General features: G+C 53.4%; 1 protein-coding gene across 1 annotated transcript in view; it reads left to right on the forward strand.

Annotated features, from left to right (window-relative positions):
- Window positions 1-4,170: 4,170 nt before the first annotated feature.
- Window positions 4,171-18,037, forward strand: part of LOC119092373 (uncharacterized protein C6orf132 homolog) — a 19,719-nt gene continuing 5,852 nt past the window's right edge. The window contains exons 1-5 of the mRNA XM_037215337.1: window positions 4,171-4,204; window positions 6,262-6,424; window positions 7,226-7,332; window positions 8,898-9,051; window positions 17,845-17,956. Of these exons, the coding sequence (XP_037071232.1) occupies window positions 4,171-4,204; window positions 6,262-6,424; window positions 7,226-7,332; window positions 8,898-9,051; window positions 17,845-17,956 (570 nt within the window). The remainder of the gene's footprint in view (window positions 4,205-6,261; window positions 6,425-7,225; window positions 7,333-8,897; window positions 9,052-17,844; window positions 17,957-18,037) is intronic.

An 18,037-nucleotide genomic window follows, 5' to 3' on the forward strand; every position in this document is an offset into this window, starting at 1 on the left:
GCGTGGCACTCGATCAGACGCGCGTGCCAGAGGCGCGCTCCGAGCGGTGTTCGAGCGATCGACCGGCTGGCGGCCGACCTGACGCGGCTCTCTGCCGCCCGACGTTACCCCCGGACGGCCCGGAGGCTGCGTGGAGCTCAAGGCGAGGCCGCGTGACACGGCACTGGCCAGAGGCCATGACCTCGCCCGAGCACACTTCAGTGGAAAACTACCGCACGCAGCGACGCAGGCTCGCCTGACGAAACACGGGTGCTGGGTCGTCTTGCGCGCGGTTCGTAGGCCGATTGCCAAATCGCCGGGGCAAAAACAAAGCCGCTGTCGGGCCGCCAAGGGTCTGCCGTAACCATCGGCTGGCGATGATTCAGCGCGGGATGTGGCTCACAGGACGGCATTCAGCTGTCGTTGACGTCAGATGCGGACTATGTGGGCCGGTCGGGTTTCCTCGCCGAGTTACGGGACGGACGTCGCTGCCGCTTCAGATCGGTTTCCGAGGACCGCGTGTTTGCTCAGGCCAAAACGTTGTAGATGTGGATTGTCAGAATTCCTGTCGCTCGGCGACCGCAGGGGCGCAATTGGATAAAGCCGCTGGAATCTCGTCCCCTGACATTTGACGGGGTCATAACATTTTAATGACCAGCCTGAGGAGAGGAGCAAACTGCAGCCTCATATTTTTCTGACAGGCTGACAGACGACATTAATCAGCAAACCATCATATGTGCCGGCAAGGTATTACCTGCGCGGGCTGGCAGCGTACCTGCGTCAACTGCGGCGGCACTCCGATACAGAGAAACAGTGTTGCCGGGCCTGGCTGGCCGCCGGCTTCATTTTCCACGCCCACGGTAGAGCCCAGCGACGTGTCGTCGGCGACGCCCCGTCTGCACGGGCCCGGCATCGGCTCCCTGCCCGGGGCTCGACCAGCCGTGCCTGATGACTGGGTCGTTGAGGCTGCAGAGGGCTGTAGGCCGGGCACCGGGTCCCCTGTTGGATAGGCCCCCTGCCTCGCCCCGCTCCCAGCCGGCTGCAGGTGAAGAGGTCCGCGAGCAGTGTACAGTCCAGACGTCGCGACGTCCACAGCGGCCAGTGGTCCTCACTGACCGCTGTTCTGACCGTGTACTGACTGACACTGACCGTGTTTTGCCAGGCTGGTCACGCGGGCCTCAGTGCTGCATCCCATTGTTCCTGTAAGCCCTTTCGGACTCATTTGTGGCCAGACCAGCCGAGCTCCGTCCCGACCGACGGCTCGAGAGGGGTAACGTCACTGGCAGTCACCGTGCCACGGTCCGCACACGGAAGAGGTGCGGGGCAAAGGACACGTTGTGACGACGTTAGGCGGCGTCGATAGCACGTCGGCATGGCATGAAGGCATTGACATCGCGATATTGTCGGTGTCCTAATGTGATACCATTTAAAAGAAGTTTGTGGCTGTTTCCTAATTTTGTCCCTCGTTATTCGTGTACCATTCCCCGTAGTACATTTCATCGTACATTGCATTGTGTATCTGTAAAACTCAGCAATCTTACATTAGCTACGCACTTGTATGAGGACGTTTTAAATTGGATTGATCCTGTACCTAGCTACCCCACCATCGCTTCGGCACAATGGAGTCATTGCGATTTCGTTTTCAGTTTGCTCTGAAACACACCAACGCTGAATGAACCATGGCACCAACATGCCGTGATGTTTTGTCGCTGATGGATTGTGAGTGCCGCCTGCCCCTTAGTTCGCGTACGGTTACTTGGCAAGCGACGCCGTCGACACCAGTCTAACATTATTGTGACTGAGACGAGCGGGGAAAGCTATCTGCTGTGCGAAAGAGGCATCAAGTGACAGCTATCGTTTAGATACCACGTATTTATTCTTATCTACGATACCAGATGGTGCTGGGTAAAATGAGGACATATATAGTTGTACTAGTCAGGTTATTCACAGACCATTTCCGTCGCTAGGCAGCACGTATTGTTTGCGACTTGCGTGCAGCATCGCAGCCATTTTTCGTCAGGCTTTCTGGATTTCTTAAAGGTTGAAGGGGGGAGCGTGGCTCAGAGTGAAGGCATTTCACTGATTTTCACCTTTCCGTCCGGGGGCCATCTGTGGTAAAAGTGGTCAAAATGTGAGTTTAAGGGGGATGAAAAAATGGATACGGGGAATCCACCTACCCACCCACCCTCTGTCTGCGTTTGTGCTTGTGAAGGAGGTAGCTACTTCATACAATTAATATAATTTCATCCGCGTTTGAAAAATAATTCCGTGTTGGGAAAGGAGAGGATCTTCATTTCTGGGTCATTTGAACGAGAGCAGTATCTGTGCAACTGCAGCCGGCTGCATGTAGCGACTCATTTATCGCTTGCGTCACCTGCCCTGACTGATGTTCTGGGCCTTAACTGTCATGTGGAGCCTGTAACACACGTTGGTCAGCCGTCAATCAGATGGTAACACACGCTGGTCAGCCGCCAGTTAGTCAGCTGGTAACACACTCTGGTCAGCCGCGGCTTGCTGTCTAATCCCTCCGCTCTTTTGACCTTGCGCCATCTCCTCACGAACCTGACGTCTGGTTCCGAACCAGCAGCTCCTATGCCGCATTGTTATTGGTTTCCTGACCTCCCATTAGCTTAGCCCTAATTTTACGTTCAACATGCGGTTGTAAGGTCAAAATGGTCGGCGTAGTCTCCTCATTCCTGCAATTATGTACAGCTTATTTACGTTCACTGAAATTACCCGGCCTCACCCTTGGCATACAACCTTCTCCTGGCCTCTTCCACTCTGGCTGTTCCTTTCCTGGCCCCTTTTTTTCTTGCCCCTCCTGGTATCGTGTCCTTCCTTTACCTTCTTACTCTGTCTCTTCCTCCCCTGCTGGCTCTACCTCCGCTGGCTTGTCTCCGCTGCCCTCCTGATCCCCTTCGTTTTCTTGGCGTCCTGCCGTGTCAGGAGGTCATAACTCGAGGCGTTGACGATGTTTTCGTGCCGCCGGCTATTAAATGAGTCTCGCTGCCGGCCGCCGTACGCTTTACGGCCGTGTTTTCATTCATGCTCGGACTTTCCCAATTCCAACGTTGTTGATGACTTCCGAACCGGGCCCTGCATCAGCAACGACCTTCATTATGAAGGAAGATATAGTGCCTCTGATCTCTCGATCGCGAAAATCATCATTATCAAGGTAAAATGTATGTGTCATGATAGAGTGAAAACGTGTTAGACTTGATGCAAGAAAAAAAGCTTCTGTTTTGGGGACATTTTGGGCTGAAAGTTTTTATATTAAGTCAACGACTTTCAGTATACCATGGGGTACTGTTTAAGCGACGTGGTAATGCTGAATAAGTAGTTTATTGACGGTACTCAATGTTTCAAGTTGCGCTCATCCTGAAAACTGAGTAGAGCACCCGTGAGGATGCAGACAGGGTAGGAGGTCATCATTGCTCTTGAGGATGAGCACAGCTCGAAATATTGAGTAACGTGGATGTAACCGTTGTTTGGCATTGCAACGTCGTTTTGCCAGTACCCTCTGGTATGCTGTAGGTCGTTAACTCAACATAAGAATTTGTAGCTGATGACACCGTATAGGGCCGGTGTACTTACCTTAGTTTAGGTATGCTGTACATTATTTCAATACTAAAGAGAACATGAGAACCATTTTGCATGGCAACAATATGACACGTAAATGTTTGATAACTGCCTTTTCTTTGTTATGGAAAAGTACCAAAACATATGCCCCGCAGTGCTGTGATTTGATCTGCAGTGCCGTGGCAGAATTCCACGAAATATGTGCGGAATAAATATATACAATATATATTTACACGATGTATATAATACACGATATATATATATGTCAATAAACTACTATATATATATACATATATATATATATTTATATTTATATATATATATATATATATATATAATCCTGCTCCACGGATTTTGACGTAGCTGCTCCGAATGCCATTACTCTGGTCTTGCTCGGACGGAAGAAATATGTGATGCTTCCCCTCGTGTTTTGCTTTGCCTTGACCACGATGGCTGTCAAGAACCACCAGGAACTAGAACTAGAAACAAGGCGGGACTAGTAACGTGCACCAGAGTCCTTGTCGCGATCACCAGAGCACCAGCGGAGAGCGCCGACTGGCGGGCGGAGAAAGAGATGAGAGATGGGCCTGTGTGCGATACAGCCGCTGAGTGATGCTCGAGTGGTTGACGGTGGACGAAAGCCTGGGTAAGTCGCTAAATAAATAATAAATGAGCCTGACGGTAGCGGAACTGGATACGCGCCGGGCCGGACCGTGCGCTCGCGGGTGTCGACCGCGAGCTGCGACGTCGGCTGGTGACGGCGGCCGGTGCGTGGGTGGCACTGCTCGGCATCGTCATCATCAGTGGTGGATGTCGGGTCGCCTGGATGCTGAACCCAGCAGCTCAGCGCTGTCATCTCGGTCAGCTGGGCATCGTCAGCTCAGCTCTCAGATCAGTGATCAGTTGAGCCCGGTCCTCTGTCGAGCGGGCTGAAGCCGGCACCGGTTTTCTTGCGCTGGGCTGACCGAGTTGACGGAGCAGAGCTAACCGAGCTTACGAAGTTGAGCTGACCGGGCTGACCGAGCTGACGGAGCTGACGGAACTGGGCTGATGGAGCTGGCGGAGCTGAACTGACTGAGCTGACCGAGCTGAGCTGACTGAGCTGACCGAGCTAATGGAGCTGACGGAGTTGCGCTGAATGAGCTGACGAAGCTGAGCTGACCGAGCTGACAGCGCTCGGCCCGCGCGGCCGGCCTCTGCGCTGCGTGTCACCGCTCAGTCCTGCACCTATTCACGGGGTGGCAGCGGGGCGGCGGCTGCTCTGCTGACACCAGTAACGTCAATGACGTCACTCATCAGTATCTCGCTGCCGGCAGCGCTGCACCACCTCGGGGTGCGCACTTTAAGGCCCGGCGGCGTGCCGGACGTCACGCGTTTTGCGAACGACCGTCAGGAACTGGCGTGCTGTACTGCTGCGAGATGATATCCGCCATTGACAGCCGGCCGGTGCAGTCCGTCGGTCAGCAGGACCATATGCGCTATTGAGGTCTTTGGCCTGGTATTCACTGGCTGCGAGAGTTAGGTTCAAGTGCACTAAACAGAGAAGCCCCGCAAAATAAGAGCAATTCGAAAGCGTCATTTAATACGCAGACAAGCAGCGTCGGTCCAGCACAATCGCAGCGATGTTTCGCGGCTACGTTCGTGGCAGCCAAGTGTCAGACCCGTAATTTGCAGTGCAGTGGCACAGCGTGGCTTTCACTCCACTCGAATCTTGTGGTGTTTCGTGAACGTGGGTTTACGTTCCGCGGTTCTGTTTCGCTTCACCACTCAAGTCAAGTGTAATACTTATCGGGAGTGTTGATGAGGATAGGGTCTGCTAAGCCGCATTTCCAGTTTTTAGACTGTCTTTTGGCGGACATGATTCCGCAGGTGGCAACGCTGCGCATTTCAGCTCTCCGTGCACTGTCAAAGATGGGATAGTAATGCCATCGGCCGGTCTACGTTTTAGTGGTCACGTTCGGCGGTTTTGTTTCGCTTCACCACTCAAGCCAAGTGTAATACTTATTGGGAGTGTTGATGAGGATAGGGTCTACTAAGCCGCATTTCCAGTTTTTCAGACTGTCTTTTGGCGTACATGATTCCGCAAACGGCAACGCCGCGCATTTCAGCTCTCTGTGCGCCGTCAAAGATGGGATAGTAAGCCATCGGCCGGTCTGCCCGGTGCGTCCAATGTGCTCGTTCGTCGTGTGGCCTCATGAGACCTGTCTCTGAGTAAGCTCGTGCGGCGCCATTCCGAGGCTCCTGGGCCGCCCGTGCTCCAGCGCAGCCGCTAGTTGTGATGGACGCCGGCGAACGCTCGCCAACTCGCTATTCCACACGCTGCCGAGGCTTCACCCAGACCGTCGAGGGTGGACGGAGCGCCGGCAGCCGGCTGCTCACCGAACCGGAACGCTGAGAACTCAGAGCACCTCCTGGAACTGCACCTGGAGACGCTTTTAGAACACCTGTCACCCCCAGGGCCGCGGAACTGCGACTGTCGGGCTGGTGTTCCGCTCACCGGGCGTCCAAACGCTGCACGACGGTCGGAGCTGCCTTCGCTGGTGGCACCACCAGCTGCCGTGTCCGTCGGCCGCGTTTGTCGCCCTGGGCCGAACTTGAGGAGGCGATGAGCGCGGGCGGGGCGGGGTCCGGAGAGCGTGCTCATCTTTCGGCTGACCTCAGCCCCTGGCTAACTAACCTCCCTCTTTGGCCGGTGTTCGACAGGCGCGGAGGCACGGCTGCGACTGGTGCCGGACGACGAGGTGATCCTGGTGGCGCGGGTGACGCCGGCCGGGGGCACGGTGCCCGCCTACCGCGAGGCCCGCCCCGAGAACGAGTACATGCTGCAGGTGCGCTCCGACGGCGTCATCGTCGGCTCGGACAGCAGGTCAGTGGAATGGCGCCCGGCCGGTGGCAGTCACGAGATTAGGGTAGGATTAGTGGCGGGCTAGCGGCGGGGGTGTTTGACCACAGGGTCTTTTATGGGTTACGAGATCGCAGGGTTAGGTGTCTGAGTCCCTAGGTTAGTATAGGGCCTGTTTTGGGTCACGGGGTAATGGTGTCAGTGGATCATTGACAGGTCACCATATCAGAGTCGGGTCACCGGGTCACTGTGGAGTCACCAGGCCAGTGTTGGGTTAGCGGCCGATCACTGGCGTAATTAGTGATGCTCAAACAGGTTAAAAGCTCCCTGGTGTTACTGTACGTGTTGCTGTTATCGGTGCGATGTCACGAACTCACAACACCGTTTACATGGGTCTATTGCCCGGGTTTTAAGCTGGAGACCGCCTTCGCTCCCAAATGTTATAGTGAGCTGCCGATAGAGCAGCAGGACACACAGCTGTGCAGGCTGCTTCCCTTGACAGTGCCGTGTGAGCTGTTCTGATTCTACTCAGGTTTTGACCGGCTTGCACTACCCCTTTGGACGCAGGAAAGATCGAGGAAGGAGCATGGGCATTGGATGGTGGGTAAGGGGTGGGGGCGTGCAGAGAGCCCCTATCCCTGTGACAACTGTGGAATAGATCATAATGCGTTGTGTGACAAAACACATTAAAATGGAAAACCCTCCACCTACTTAGAGGTCTGAGACTCTCCGCCTCTGGGGCAGACCGCTCAGCTGTCGTTTGAACGCTTTGACCGCATCGCCCACGCTCTGAGACTTAGCGGAGAACCGGCGTCCTTGTTTCAGGATAAGCATCTGTGCCGGCTACCTGCCCAGCGAGGTGGCACAGAAGTCGGTGCACACGTTCCTGCACCAGGACGACCAGATGTGGGCGGCCGTGCGACAGGGGCTCAGTGAGTACCGCCGCTGCCCCACGCGCTCGCGCCGGCCGTACAACGCCACTCGCGTAAAAGGGTCTGAAGCCACGTCTTAAGGGTAAAAGGGGTAACGGGGTACGGAGCACGCCGGTTTGCACTGGCACGGTTGAACTGGCCAAGCTCCTACCGCAGTCATCACTAGTCATCGGTCATCAGTGGGAGGCGAGCTATTACGGAAGGTCTGGCGTTGGGGGCTGCTCCATTTCCTGCCCATCTGGACGGCTGGCAGCGGATGCTGTCAGGCAGTTTCAAGCTTCCAAAGTCTCGTTGCTGCCACAGTCGTCCGAGACGGCTCACCATATATCATGCATTTCTGGCTTAACTGCTCCGGTGTTACGGCAGGCTCCCGACACTCTGCCGCGGACCTGTTTGCTTTCCACGCGACCTGGAAATTATAAGGAGCTCTGCAATGTTCGAAACTTGGCTAGGTCATCGTAGGAGGAACCTGCCAAGTTGTTACGTTGGATTTGGCCTGCGGTTTATTATCAGAATGCTCGATGATAGGCTCAATGGCTCGGGCTGCGAGCTGCTGCCGAACTTTGAGGCTCGCGCAGCCGCCGTGTTCCCTGGGGAACGTCTCCGTGCAGAGCGCTGTCGCTTCTGCAAAGATGCATCGAAACTGTACATGATTCGATGGTGATTACTGTTGCAATTGGATTGCGGGAGATTACGACCGGGATCGGGTTATGGTAGGCCGTGCAAGTATGATGCAATCGGATATTGCATATCTTTGGAGCTCAATCAGTGGTGGTATTTTTACACGACTAAATCAGATGTCCACGTGCAAGAATGTACAGCTTTGTTTCATAGGAGCAATACAGCTTGTGTCAGCAGCCTTATGGTAAAAATTCAGACGTCATATTATCAAGTTCGTTTCGCGTCGTTTTAGCTCGTTTCAAGCTCGACATGATAATTGAGGTAAAATATAACGGGCCTACGAAATAAATTTAATGTGTTTGTTTTGATCTAACAGTTCCTGTTGAGACATGCACGATTATCTGTAAAGGGACACCTGACGGGACATAGATACAACGGGCTGGATGTCAGACAGTGGGACCCATCGTCATATGTCAGTCACCTATATGTCAGTCACCTACTTGACCTTTTATCTGCATACTCAAGCCTCCACATCTCTTCTGGAGCGGGTTTTTATACAGCGCGGGGTCTGCTGCGTGCGGCACTGGGAGTCAGGTATGGTGCTATTGATCCACGCTGCAGTGAAACGCCTCAGCACTGAAAACGTTATGACGCTCTTCAAACACTGCGTTAGCGTTCGGACGTCGGGGCCTGTTTCCGGGGACTACCCAGTGCCCTATGTGCCCGTTGTCCCATGTTTCAACAAGCAGGAGTTCTCCCCGTGTCTCACTACCGCAAGCCACCTCCATGTCCACCTGCCTGAGCGTCTCCATGTCCAGCGCATAGTTGAGCCGCTGGCTGAGTTTTCCTGCTCCCTCCCTCCCCCCCCCCCCCCCCCGTTTGGCGTGGCACACCTGGGTCACATGCTGCTCGTCGTCGTTGTAACCAGGCATGTTCGTTTGCAGTGTTCCTGTTTCCGCAAGACTTCGACAGCGTTACCGTTCGTCTTATCTCGAGTACCAACGAGATCACCTATATGCACGTGAAGGGCGATATGAGTGAACAAAGCCAGGCCGCGCTACCTCCAGGCCACTTCTGCACGCGCCAGGTCATCATCAGGTCAGTGGCTGTTACTAGCAGCAGGTCATTACGTCATCATCAGCTCAACAGTCGTTAACTAGCGGAGTTACGAAGCAGTCAGTCATATAATTCGTAAGAATCATTCCACGCGTTGATTATCACAAATTCAGTCGATGTGTTTACACAATGCTACAGAACAGAAGACAAAGCACCACGGAACGAAATAGCAAAGGCCAACGCGCGTGCCACCTAAAACGCTCCCCACGAACACACACGCACACCACAACAAAACCACCCTAGCGCAGCGACATCGCGCGCTGCTGTCCCCGGCGGTCGGCTCCGCTGGCCGGGCGTTCCAGGACGACGCGGCTCTGCATGCAAACTCCCGCTGAGTTTTGACCAGACGACGCCCCAGGAGCCGCAGCATCTAGGCCGCCACGGCGCGGGTGTCGTGGGATGATATATTGGCGCGACGAACAAACGTGTGCGATAGAGTTGGGGGACACTGGCTGCGGAACAGGGTTTTCCGCACCTGTGTGCAGTCGTGGCGGCGCGCCATCTTCTCCATCTTGTCCAGCCAAGCGCTTGTGGCGCTGGTGAGATGCATTCTGGGCGCCGCACCCCAGTCACAAGTCTGGCTGCAAAGTTCAATGTTTTTTGGACACGCTGAAGCTGACACTTGGTGGCTTCTTCCCAGGCAGAAAGACAGTAATAGATGTGTGGGGAAAACATGGGCTTGGACTAGGAGTTTGAAGACGGCGGATGTAAAACGATGGCGGATCTTGTGGAGGGAGTTTCACCGACAGGCTGCCGTGGATATGTGCGACTACCACGTCAGATGCTGGTCGAGGAGTGCGCCAAGAATTTTAACGGTTTTAATGTGATGTATGTGTTGACTTAATATTGCTATGTGGAATGGTTATTCCTTTAAGAGAGACTGAGAAACTTTAATAAGAGTTGCGAAACTTTTGCTTGGCTTCATCTTTAGACTATTAATCCGGAACCGCAGTTGGAGATCAAAGATCGACCCCTTGATTCGCCTTCTGAGTTCAGATGGCCCGGTGGTGTTCGGTGGGGAGTGATCAAGAAGTTGGGTGCCGTCAGCATGGGACAAGAGTCGGCCACGGGTGAGGTGATGAACAGTGGGAAGACGATTGGTCCCGGAATGAATCCATGAGCTACTCGGTGGGTCGGTGGAAGGGTATCAGAGAAGCCGCCGCTCACTGTTTACGATCGCTGAGAAAGCTCAGGAACCGTCCCGACAGCACACCATACCGCTATAACTTGTCGATAAGGACGCTATGGCTGACGCTGTCGAAGGCTTTGCCCAGGTCGAGCGTAGTTAACCACGCAACGTGACCGTCGTCGATATGTCTCGATGCCCAGAAGACAGCGTAGAACGCGGCGTCTTCCGTTGAATCGCAAGGTCGATGCGCACATTGGTACGACGATGTGACACTTTTTCTAAGAGGCATGTCATGAGTCGAAAAGAGGCGATCTTCTCCGTTATCTTGGAAGGTTATAATGCACGGACGGTTTTGAAAGGGGTCTGAAGTTGTTGAGGTCGGAACGACCGCCGGACTGTGATGGAGTGATGTGGAGTGATGGAGCTGGAGTGATGCGAGTTAGTTTACAGGCTGATGAGAAAGCAGAGGTGATGATGGAACTACTGATAAAATGGGGGTGATGGACTCTGATGAATGGGAAACAGTTCGGCGGAACAGGGCGAAGAGCTTCGAAAAGGCTAGTTGAGCGTCGTCGTTTGCTGTAGGCCACCCTGTGGGAGCGGTGATCAGCAGAGCGAGCCGAATCTGTCAGTGATTTTGAACACGCCGGCCACTCGAGTCAAGGATAGGCCGCAATACACAGTGAAATGGACCGAAAGGCGCATGGAGACGCTTGTATCAAAACTGATGGCAATATTACCGGTAATAGCTGGCGAGCGCTCGGCTGCTAGCGGAATCGGCGGCTTGTGTGGTCTACGTGATTCGATTCCCCTCCACTTCGCTCAGTATTTATATCAGATTATACTCCCCGCGAAGACTGTACTGAGGTCTCGCTTGATGGTTGAGTTTACCGGTCAGCACGGTGACTTATCATTCCCGCTGCGGCCTTGACACACATGCTGATGCAACTCGGGCGCACTAACACTGTTTACACTCGCGCCGTGTTTCATAAATTAAATGTTGAGTGGGTGTTGGTCGGTGCAAGTTTGTAGAAGTTCGTCCCCTTTTCCAAATACGGCATGCGTCGAACTGATCATGCAGCGGGGCCTCGTCAGCAATGATCCCGTCTCTCCTGACGAGGTAAACTGAAATAGCTTCTACCATTTTGACGTGATCTCGACGAGTCTGCTTTATGTTGGTGTTTTGCAGTGCGTTGACAATTACAACAACGATGATCGTTGGCTTTGGCCTCGCTGCGATGTGTCTAGTGCGAGGACCACACGCTGGCTGCAGGACCAGTGATTAAGACAATCGCCTTTTTCGCCACCAATGTCCCCACGGGTCTACTTTGACGTGTCTTCACGCACGTCACATCCCTGGCGGCACCTCGACACGCGGCACGTCCAGCACCGGATGCCAGTCCCGATGCCGGAAGCGTTTCAGGCCGTTCATGACGTTTTCTGCCGAATGCCGCCGTCGCCGCCGCCGGGCTCGGGACGTGGTTGGACGCCGCACCACATCTTTCGACTGCCGAATGTCGGCGCTCCGTGCCACCCTCGTGCCCGCCCATTCGATGACTTGACCTGGGCCGGCGCGGCTGGCCCCCGTCTTCGTTTGCCCCGTTGCACCGGTGTGTGCTGTGCTGCTGCGGGGTGACAGGCGGACTCAGCGACCGGCGTGCAGCGTCGCCTGCGATCCCCGCTATCAGCCGCTGCACCCGCGCCCCTCCCCCCCCCCCCTTCTCTCCCCACTCCCCCGGAGCGGAACCTCTGCACACATTGCGTCAATAACGGGCATCGGCGCCCTGCTAGGGTGGAAATAAAAACCGACATACAAGTATTTAACTCGACGAGTTTTACAGCCGCCGAGCGGTCTCTCCAGATCAATTCGTTTTTGCTCTCATCACTCTCACCCGTCGGCCGACTCTCCGCTGGATCATGGGATCATTCTTGCAAACGTTTTAGAGCCTCTGGCTTACGTTAGTGACGACGATAGGAATCAAGTTCAATGCCGAAAGAGAGGCACGTCACGTATTGCGTGCTCTTTGGTATGTTTAACTAAATTATCCAGTGAGACTCTACATTAACACGATTAGTAGATGCATTATCGCGATTTCAAACCTGTCGAAATCAATCCCTTCATATCCCCTGGTGAGGTCATGTCTGTTTGCACTGTCACTGGCATCGAAGCAGACTGGTCTTGACAAAGACTCCTGGGTGCATTCTCGCCCACCCCATCCATCTTTTGATCTCCGATGCCTTATTCATACCGCCATCTGCAGAGGTGGCTGTCTCGTTTCTCGTACGGATCATAATTGTCTGCGCCGCAAAATACATGCATAACTTCACTAGCCAAACTCAGTGTCCAAGCCACGAAGCTGTTACGGTAGTGCCAATTTTGTCCCCGGACTGACCGATCTGCTCACACCGCGCCATGCATTTATCATCACCGCATTGTGGCTGCATACGGCATTCGTTACCGAAGGTCAGCAGGGCCTGGCTGCCCCGGCCTCATAGGTCCAAGCTGACCCCAGGCTGGCATTGCAGTCGGGTGGGAGGGGGGGGGGGGGGTCTGCCGGCCGCCGGACGGTTTCGCTAACCTGCGGCCTCCCGGCCGGCGGACTGACCGGGCGCTGGGGTCGGAAGAGCAGGGACAGCAGACGCGGCGCGAAGCGGCTGGCAGGCTGGCCCAGCTCGCTGGCAAAGGCCGAGCACTCAGCCCAGCTCACTGGCCACGGCTGAGCGTCCAGCAGTGCAGCATCGGCACGGGCCTCATTCACGCTTTCTCTCTCATTCGGCGTCATGTTGATAGGTTGGGCTGTCGCCGTTTCAAACTACGCGGTTCCGTTTGCATTTTAGGACGAAGAGAAAATTCGGCTCTGTGGACGGGAACATAGCGCCCTGGAGCGGGTCGGTGGTAGAAGCAGATCCTTTGGTTATCTGTCTTCAACTTAAAAGTTTGGCTGCTGACATTGCCAACCGTTGCAAGTTGTGCGTGGAAGGCTGGCGAATGAATCAGTTTGCTATAAACGCGTCCGTTTGTGGAACTTAAGGAGTGCAGTTGTACTTCTCCATACTTAAATGTGAAGTTTCCGCATAGTTCACCATTGTCTGCTTAAGTAGTTTGTTGCGTATCTATGAATGTTTCCACAAGAATATTGACCATGATATATGTTATCACAACTCCTTTGCACGCGGGTTTTCCACACCGACATTTCATCGATAACACATATTTATTTTCTTAAATGTAACACAAAACATAAGCACTCCTCTACGCATCATTTAATAACATGTCCCCAACCCTCCCCCAAATGCGCTCAGGCAGATGCCCCCTTGTCGCATATGTCTTTTCCCCGTTAATAACGCGCTGTGCAAGCTTGCCATGGAGTGCAGTGGGACATAGGGTTGACGGAGGGTCCCTTCCTCAAGAAAGGCCCTCTCACAAGAAATCTGATGCTATGGCCCACTTGATTTCGAGGGTCACTATTTTGTACCTTTTCATAATACTTTTATATATTATTTATGTGCCCTTTTCAACTAAGACAGAAGTCAGAAGGCACCGAAAGATGCAATTGTGTTTGCATTTTAAGTCAATAATCTGAAGGAACCAGGTGTTAGATAAATGCATTGAATAACCGCCGACGCGATTCATTTTACAATGGTTCAGTGGACTTTTTCTATGCCGATAGTAATTACAGGTTGCGTTGGAATTATTCTGGGTTGTGCTGAGCTTTGTGAACGTAGATTGCAGATCAAAATGGGGAATGACGTTGCATTGACATAGGTGATCCATGCTTGCTTGGAAATTTTTAACCTTTGCTCAACATTGGGTACTGGAAACATTACGTAAAAGTTTTAACCACACGCGCTCGCAAGTCTTTGAAGAAAACCGCAGACGACCAGCATTGCAGTCGCCTTAGGCTGCGAGTTGTTGGGCCGCGGGTAACATTAGACGGTGGCCACTGGGCGGGCGGGAACGATAACTGAAAAAGTACCTTTAAGCGGCTTAGCATGTAATTCGTACGTTTAAAAGATAGTCCGGAGTGTGTGTTTACCTGTGCAATTTTTATATTTATAAGAAGAGTGGATTAGCATTCACGGCACCGCGCACCGGTGGCGGACTTTGGTGATCAAGTCAAACAAGTCAAAGTGGAACTTCTATCTTCGTGTTGCTGCCGTTGTTCAGAGGACAATAACAAAATTATGCGAGTGATGTAACGCTCCAGTCTACTTTTGGGACAGCTCGAATCGATTTTGAAAGGCTTTCGGAAGCATTATCCCGCGACGGCTGTGCTCCCGCGTCAGGCACCCGCCGCCCGGTGTTAGCTGTGCCGGCCATCGCCGCTCGGTTCGATGGAAACTGCAACCATCGACCATCGGCTTTCTTGCTGCTGAGATTGCGAGCACGCAGGCACAAAACTTTGTCTCATAATTTGTTTCACAAGCTGATACCGACAAAGGTGAACGTCCTCTTTGTGTTGGCCCATGTTCGTTTTTGACCTCATTTTGATCCCCCTATTGAACACTTAGAAAGCCCTTACCTTTTCCGAGGAAGGGGCCCAGTGGGTAGAACACTAGGGGCGCATTACATTTCCCGGTCAGGGGTTTCAAGGCCATTCCGTCGCAGTGCGTGGTGTCTGCCGCTTGTCATGCTGGTGACACAGGGTTGGGGCCTCCAGGTTGATACGGAAGCCTTCAGAGGGATAAATTTACATTGGTTGCCTGCCTGACGCCGGGGGCCCGTGACCCAGGCATTTGCCTCCAGATTGGCGTAGAAGCCCTCATTGACGCAACAAGACACCTTATCGCCCTAGGTGGGTCGATAATTGGCACAGACGATCAATGGGCCCTTGGCTGAAATGGGGCGGAGTGCCCCGTTCCGCCCTGGTGGCAATGACTGACAGAGGGTCCTTCGATTGTCCCATTTCGGCCCCCCAGTCATCAGTTATCGGATCTCATTCCATCGTCAGACAACCCCGACCAACGCAGGAGACCCCGTGGCATTCGGGGTTCCGCCCCTGTCCATGTTCATTAAATGTTCCTTGGCCGACTCGGGCCCCTTGCCGAAACAGGGCCTTCTTTTGGGTGTTATGAGCCTCTGACCGGCACGGGGCCCCCGTTGTTTTCAGGGGTCCCGACCACAGCAAATCGCGGGTCCGGGCCTTGTCCTTGCTTGGGAAATGGACTCCAAGGGCTCTGGCCGGCACGATGCGGACTGGTTAGTGCTGGTAGTCTCCGACCAACATGGAGGTCATCATTGTTCCATGACGTCCTCAATCGGTGCAAGAGGCCCTCTAACATTTGGGAACCAGCCCCTGCAGGACGGGGTTTTATATAACATAAAGCCAGTCCTTCGTGCCCTGCCATCAGGCACGTCATCATGGGTTCCGAGGAGACTTTTGAACACTGCCCTGACCGACTCTTGCCTCCTTGCCAATACAAGACCCTTGTAAGGCACTGTGTGGTCCCCTGACCGACACAGCGTGGGGGGGGGGGGGGGGGCTCATTGACTCAGGGATCCTGACAAATGGAATCGCGGCACTCAGCCTTGTCCCTGCTGGGAAATGGACTATCAGCTCCCGACCTGGTGCTTTGGTAATCTGCCGGTGAATCCGTTGCGTGTCCTGGCCGTTACGCGCCCACAATAGAGGTGCAGTGTCGCAAAATGGGATGGGGAGCTGAGCAGGGAAAAAAGCTGGCGCTACATACATCATCAAACAGGTTTTTGCCTAGATTTGACCCTCTTTCTTTTCAACTTTATGGATTTGGGGGTTCTCCCCCCCCCCCTCCCCCTAACTGATCTAGAAATTGCAGCCCTGCTATATTACGTTGCCGTATATTACGTTTCCTCGCTCTATCTCAGCGGAAGATGTCGTCGTTGGGCTTTCTTGTCATCTTGTTTGGCGTCGATCGTCGAAACAAGGTTTCGCTAATCGACGTAGGGACGAGTTTGTGTGGCTTCAGACGTTGTTGGCGTGCACGGCTTCCGAGAGTGGAGAGTAAGATGAGGAGCGCGACTATTAAAGGAATAGAAACACGAGTCTGATGTCTACAAGGTGGGGTGCAGGCTGTAACTCAGCACTCGCGTTATGCGTGTTTGACACGGCTGGTGTGGTTTTGATGGTCATTATTGAACAGTTTACCGCTATCGGTTCATACGGCAGGTGTTGATCATCAGGTTTTGTAACTGTTCCATGGAATATTCACGTCGAAGGTGAAGGTCGGCACATCCAGAGCTTCTTCCCAACGAAGACAGCTAATAACGTGGTCACGTTTTTGGGGGGTGTTAGGATTCGGCCGATTTGTTTTAAATTTCCGATAAGACGTGGCAGACGAATGCAACTTGATGTTGTCTGCAGAAATGGGATCATTGCTGAACATGCCGAAACACTCAGACAATGGCGTAAACTAGGTCAGAGTCGACAAGACATACTGATCGTGTAGCTAAAAACATGCAGCATGCAGAGAAATAATCGGAAGAAACCATCTTTAAAATGGATATAAACTGAGCCACCTTTTCTTACGTTCTGCTTGTATTTAGCTTCCAGAAGGTTGGCAGTACAAACTCACCCATGGGGGCCCGAATCAAACATGGGCGGGGGGCAGTGGCCCCACTCAAAAGAATACGAACCGCACCATTGGAGGTCTGCATGAACAGGCAACAGATTTTATTATCTTATGTCTCCGCCTTATTTTCCAACGTATTGAGCACACTGCACATCAAGTGTTTGATATGACGTCGCACTCAAATAAGCTTTGCTGATGAATGCAATGAGTATCTCGGCTTGTTTGTAGTTTCGGGGTGTTTTTGAGCTTGTTTGGTACTGATGTATGTTTTGGTTCAATGACTTCCCTTTATCGTTCACTGAGGGCCGATTGCATGTATGCAGCACGCAAAACACATGAAAGCGTGCCCTAATAAGCCTTTTAACGATCAGCAATGGGCATTTCGTTGACCGCACCGTTCCTTAACCCCGCCAAGGACTCGTCGAAAATCATGACGGAACGGATCGTAGGCTCGACGCGACCTCCTTGTCATTTATTAACTACGGACGACAGAGCGCCTCGCGGGGAAAACAGTGGATTGCTTTCACCATCGTTCTGTTAATCAGCCACAAGTTGTGTGCTGCTAGGTCAACAACTGACAACAATAACTGTTCAGGCCAGGTTGAGGTGCAATTTTCCTTTAAAATTAGACTGTCTCTGTTTTTAATACGAATGATCAGGAGAATGTAGATGTCATAAAGTTGCATGTATGTGACAGTGTCACCCGCCTGCTTGTTGGGAGGCTCGTTGGTTGTTGCCGATGGCTGCCTCTACTGTGCTGCTGCGCGCGCATACGTCTCCCATTAAGGATTTCGATGTATTTCAACATCCCTTGACAATGCGAGGAGTCGGTTACATTAAAATGTAACACACAGAAGTGCATACGACCTTTTGTGTCTGTACGTTGTTCATTCGTTCGTCCGTCTGCCGTTCGTTATGCTAAGCGTTGTGCCGCTGGACAGCTGTCCGGCGGCTAATGGCTGGGTCTGCCGAAACTGGCCCATCTGGTGTCCGCGCCGCTGTGCGTAACGGACTGCGGGCGCGGCACCGACTGCGGCGCCCGCAGCTCGTCACCGTTGTCGCGCCGTCCTAACCGACGCCCGGTCTCCCCTTGTCGCCAGCTCTGAAGAGGCGCGCCGCTATCGGCTCGAGGAGATGAACCACCTGCAGCAGTTCCTGCGCGACGTCCTTCTGGGAAAGCACCCTCGGGAGCAGGTGCATGCCATGCTGCAGGTAGGGCGCCGGCTCGGGAGCCCTGGCGACCCGACGGCGGTGAACATAGGCGCTCGCTTCAATATCCAGTGTCACGCGAAG

This window comes from Pollicipes pollicipes, unplaced genomic scaffold (assembly GCF_011947565.3).
Source record: "Pollicipes pollicipes isolate AB1234 unplaced genomic scaffold, Ppol_2.1 Scaffold_3447;HRSCAF=4054_pilon_pilon_pilon, whole genome shotgun sequence".
Taxonomy (NCBI): domain Eukaryota; kingdom Metazoa; phylum Arthropoda; class Thecostraca; order Pollicipedomorpha; family Pollicipedidae; genus Pollicipes; species Pollicipes pollicipes.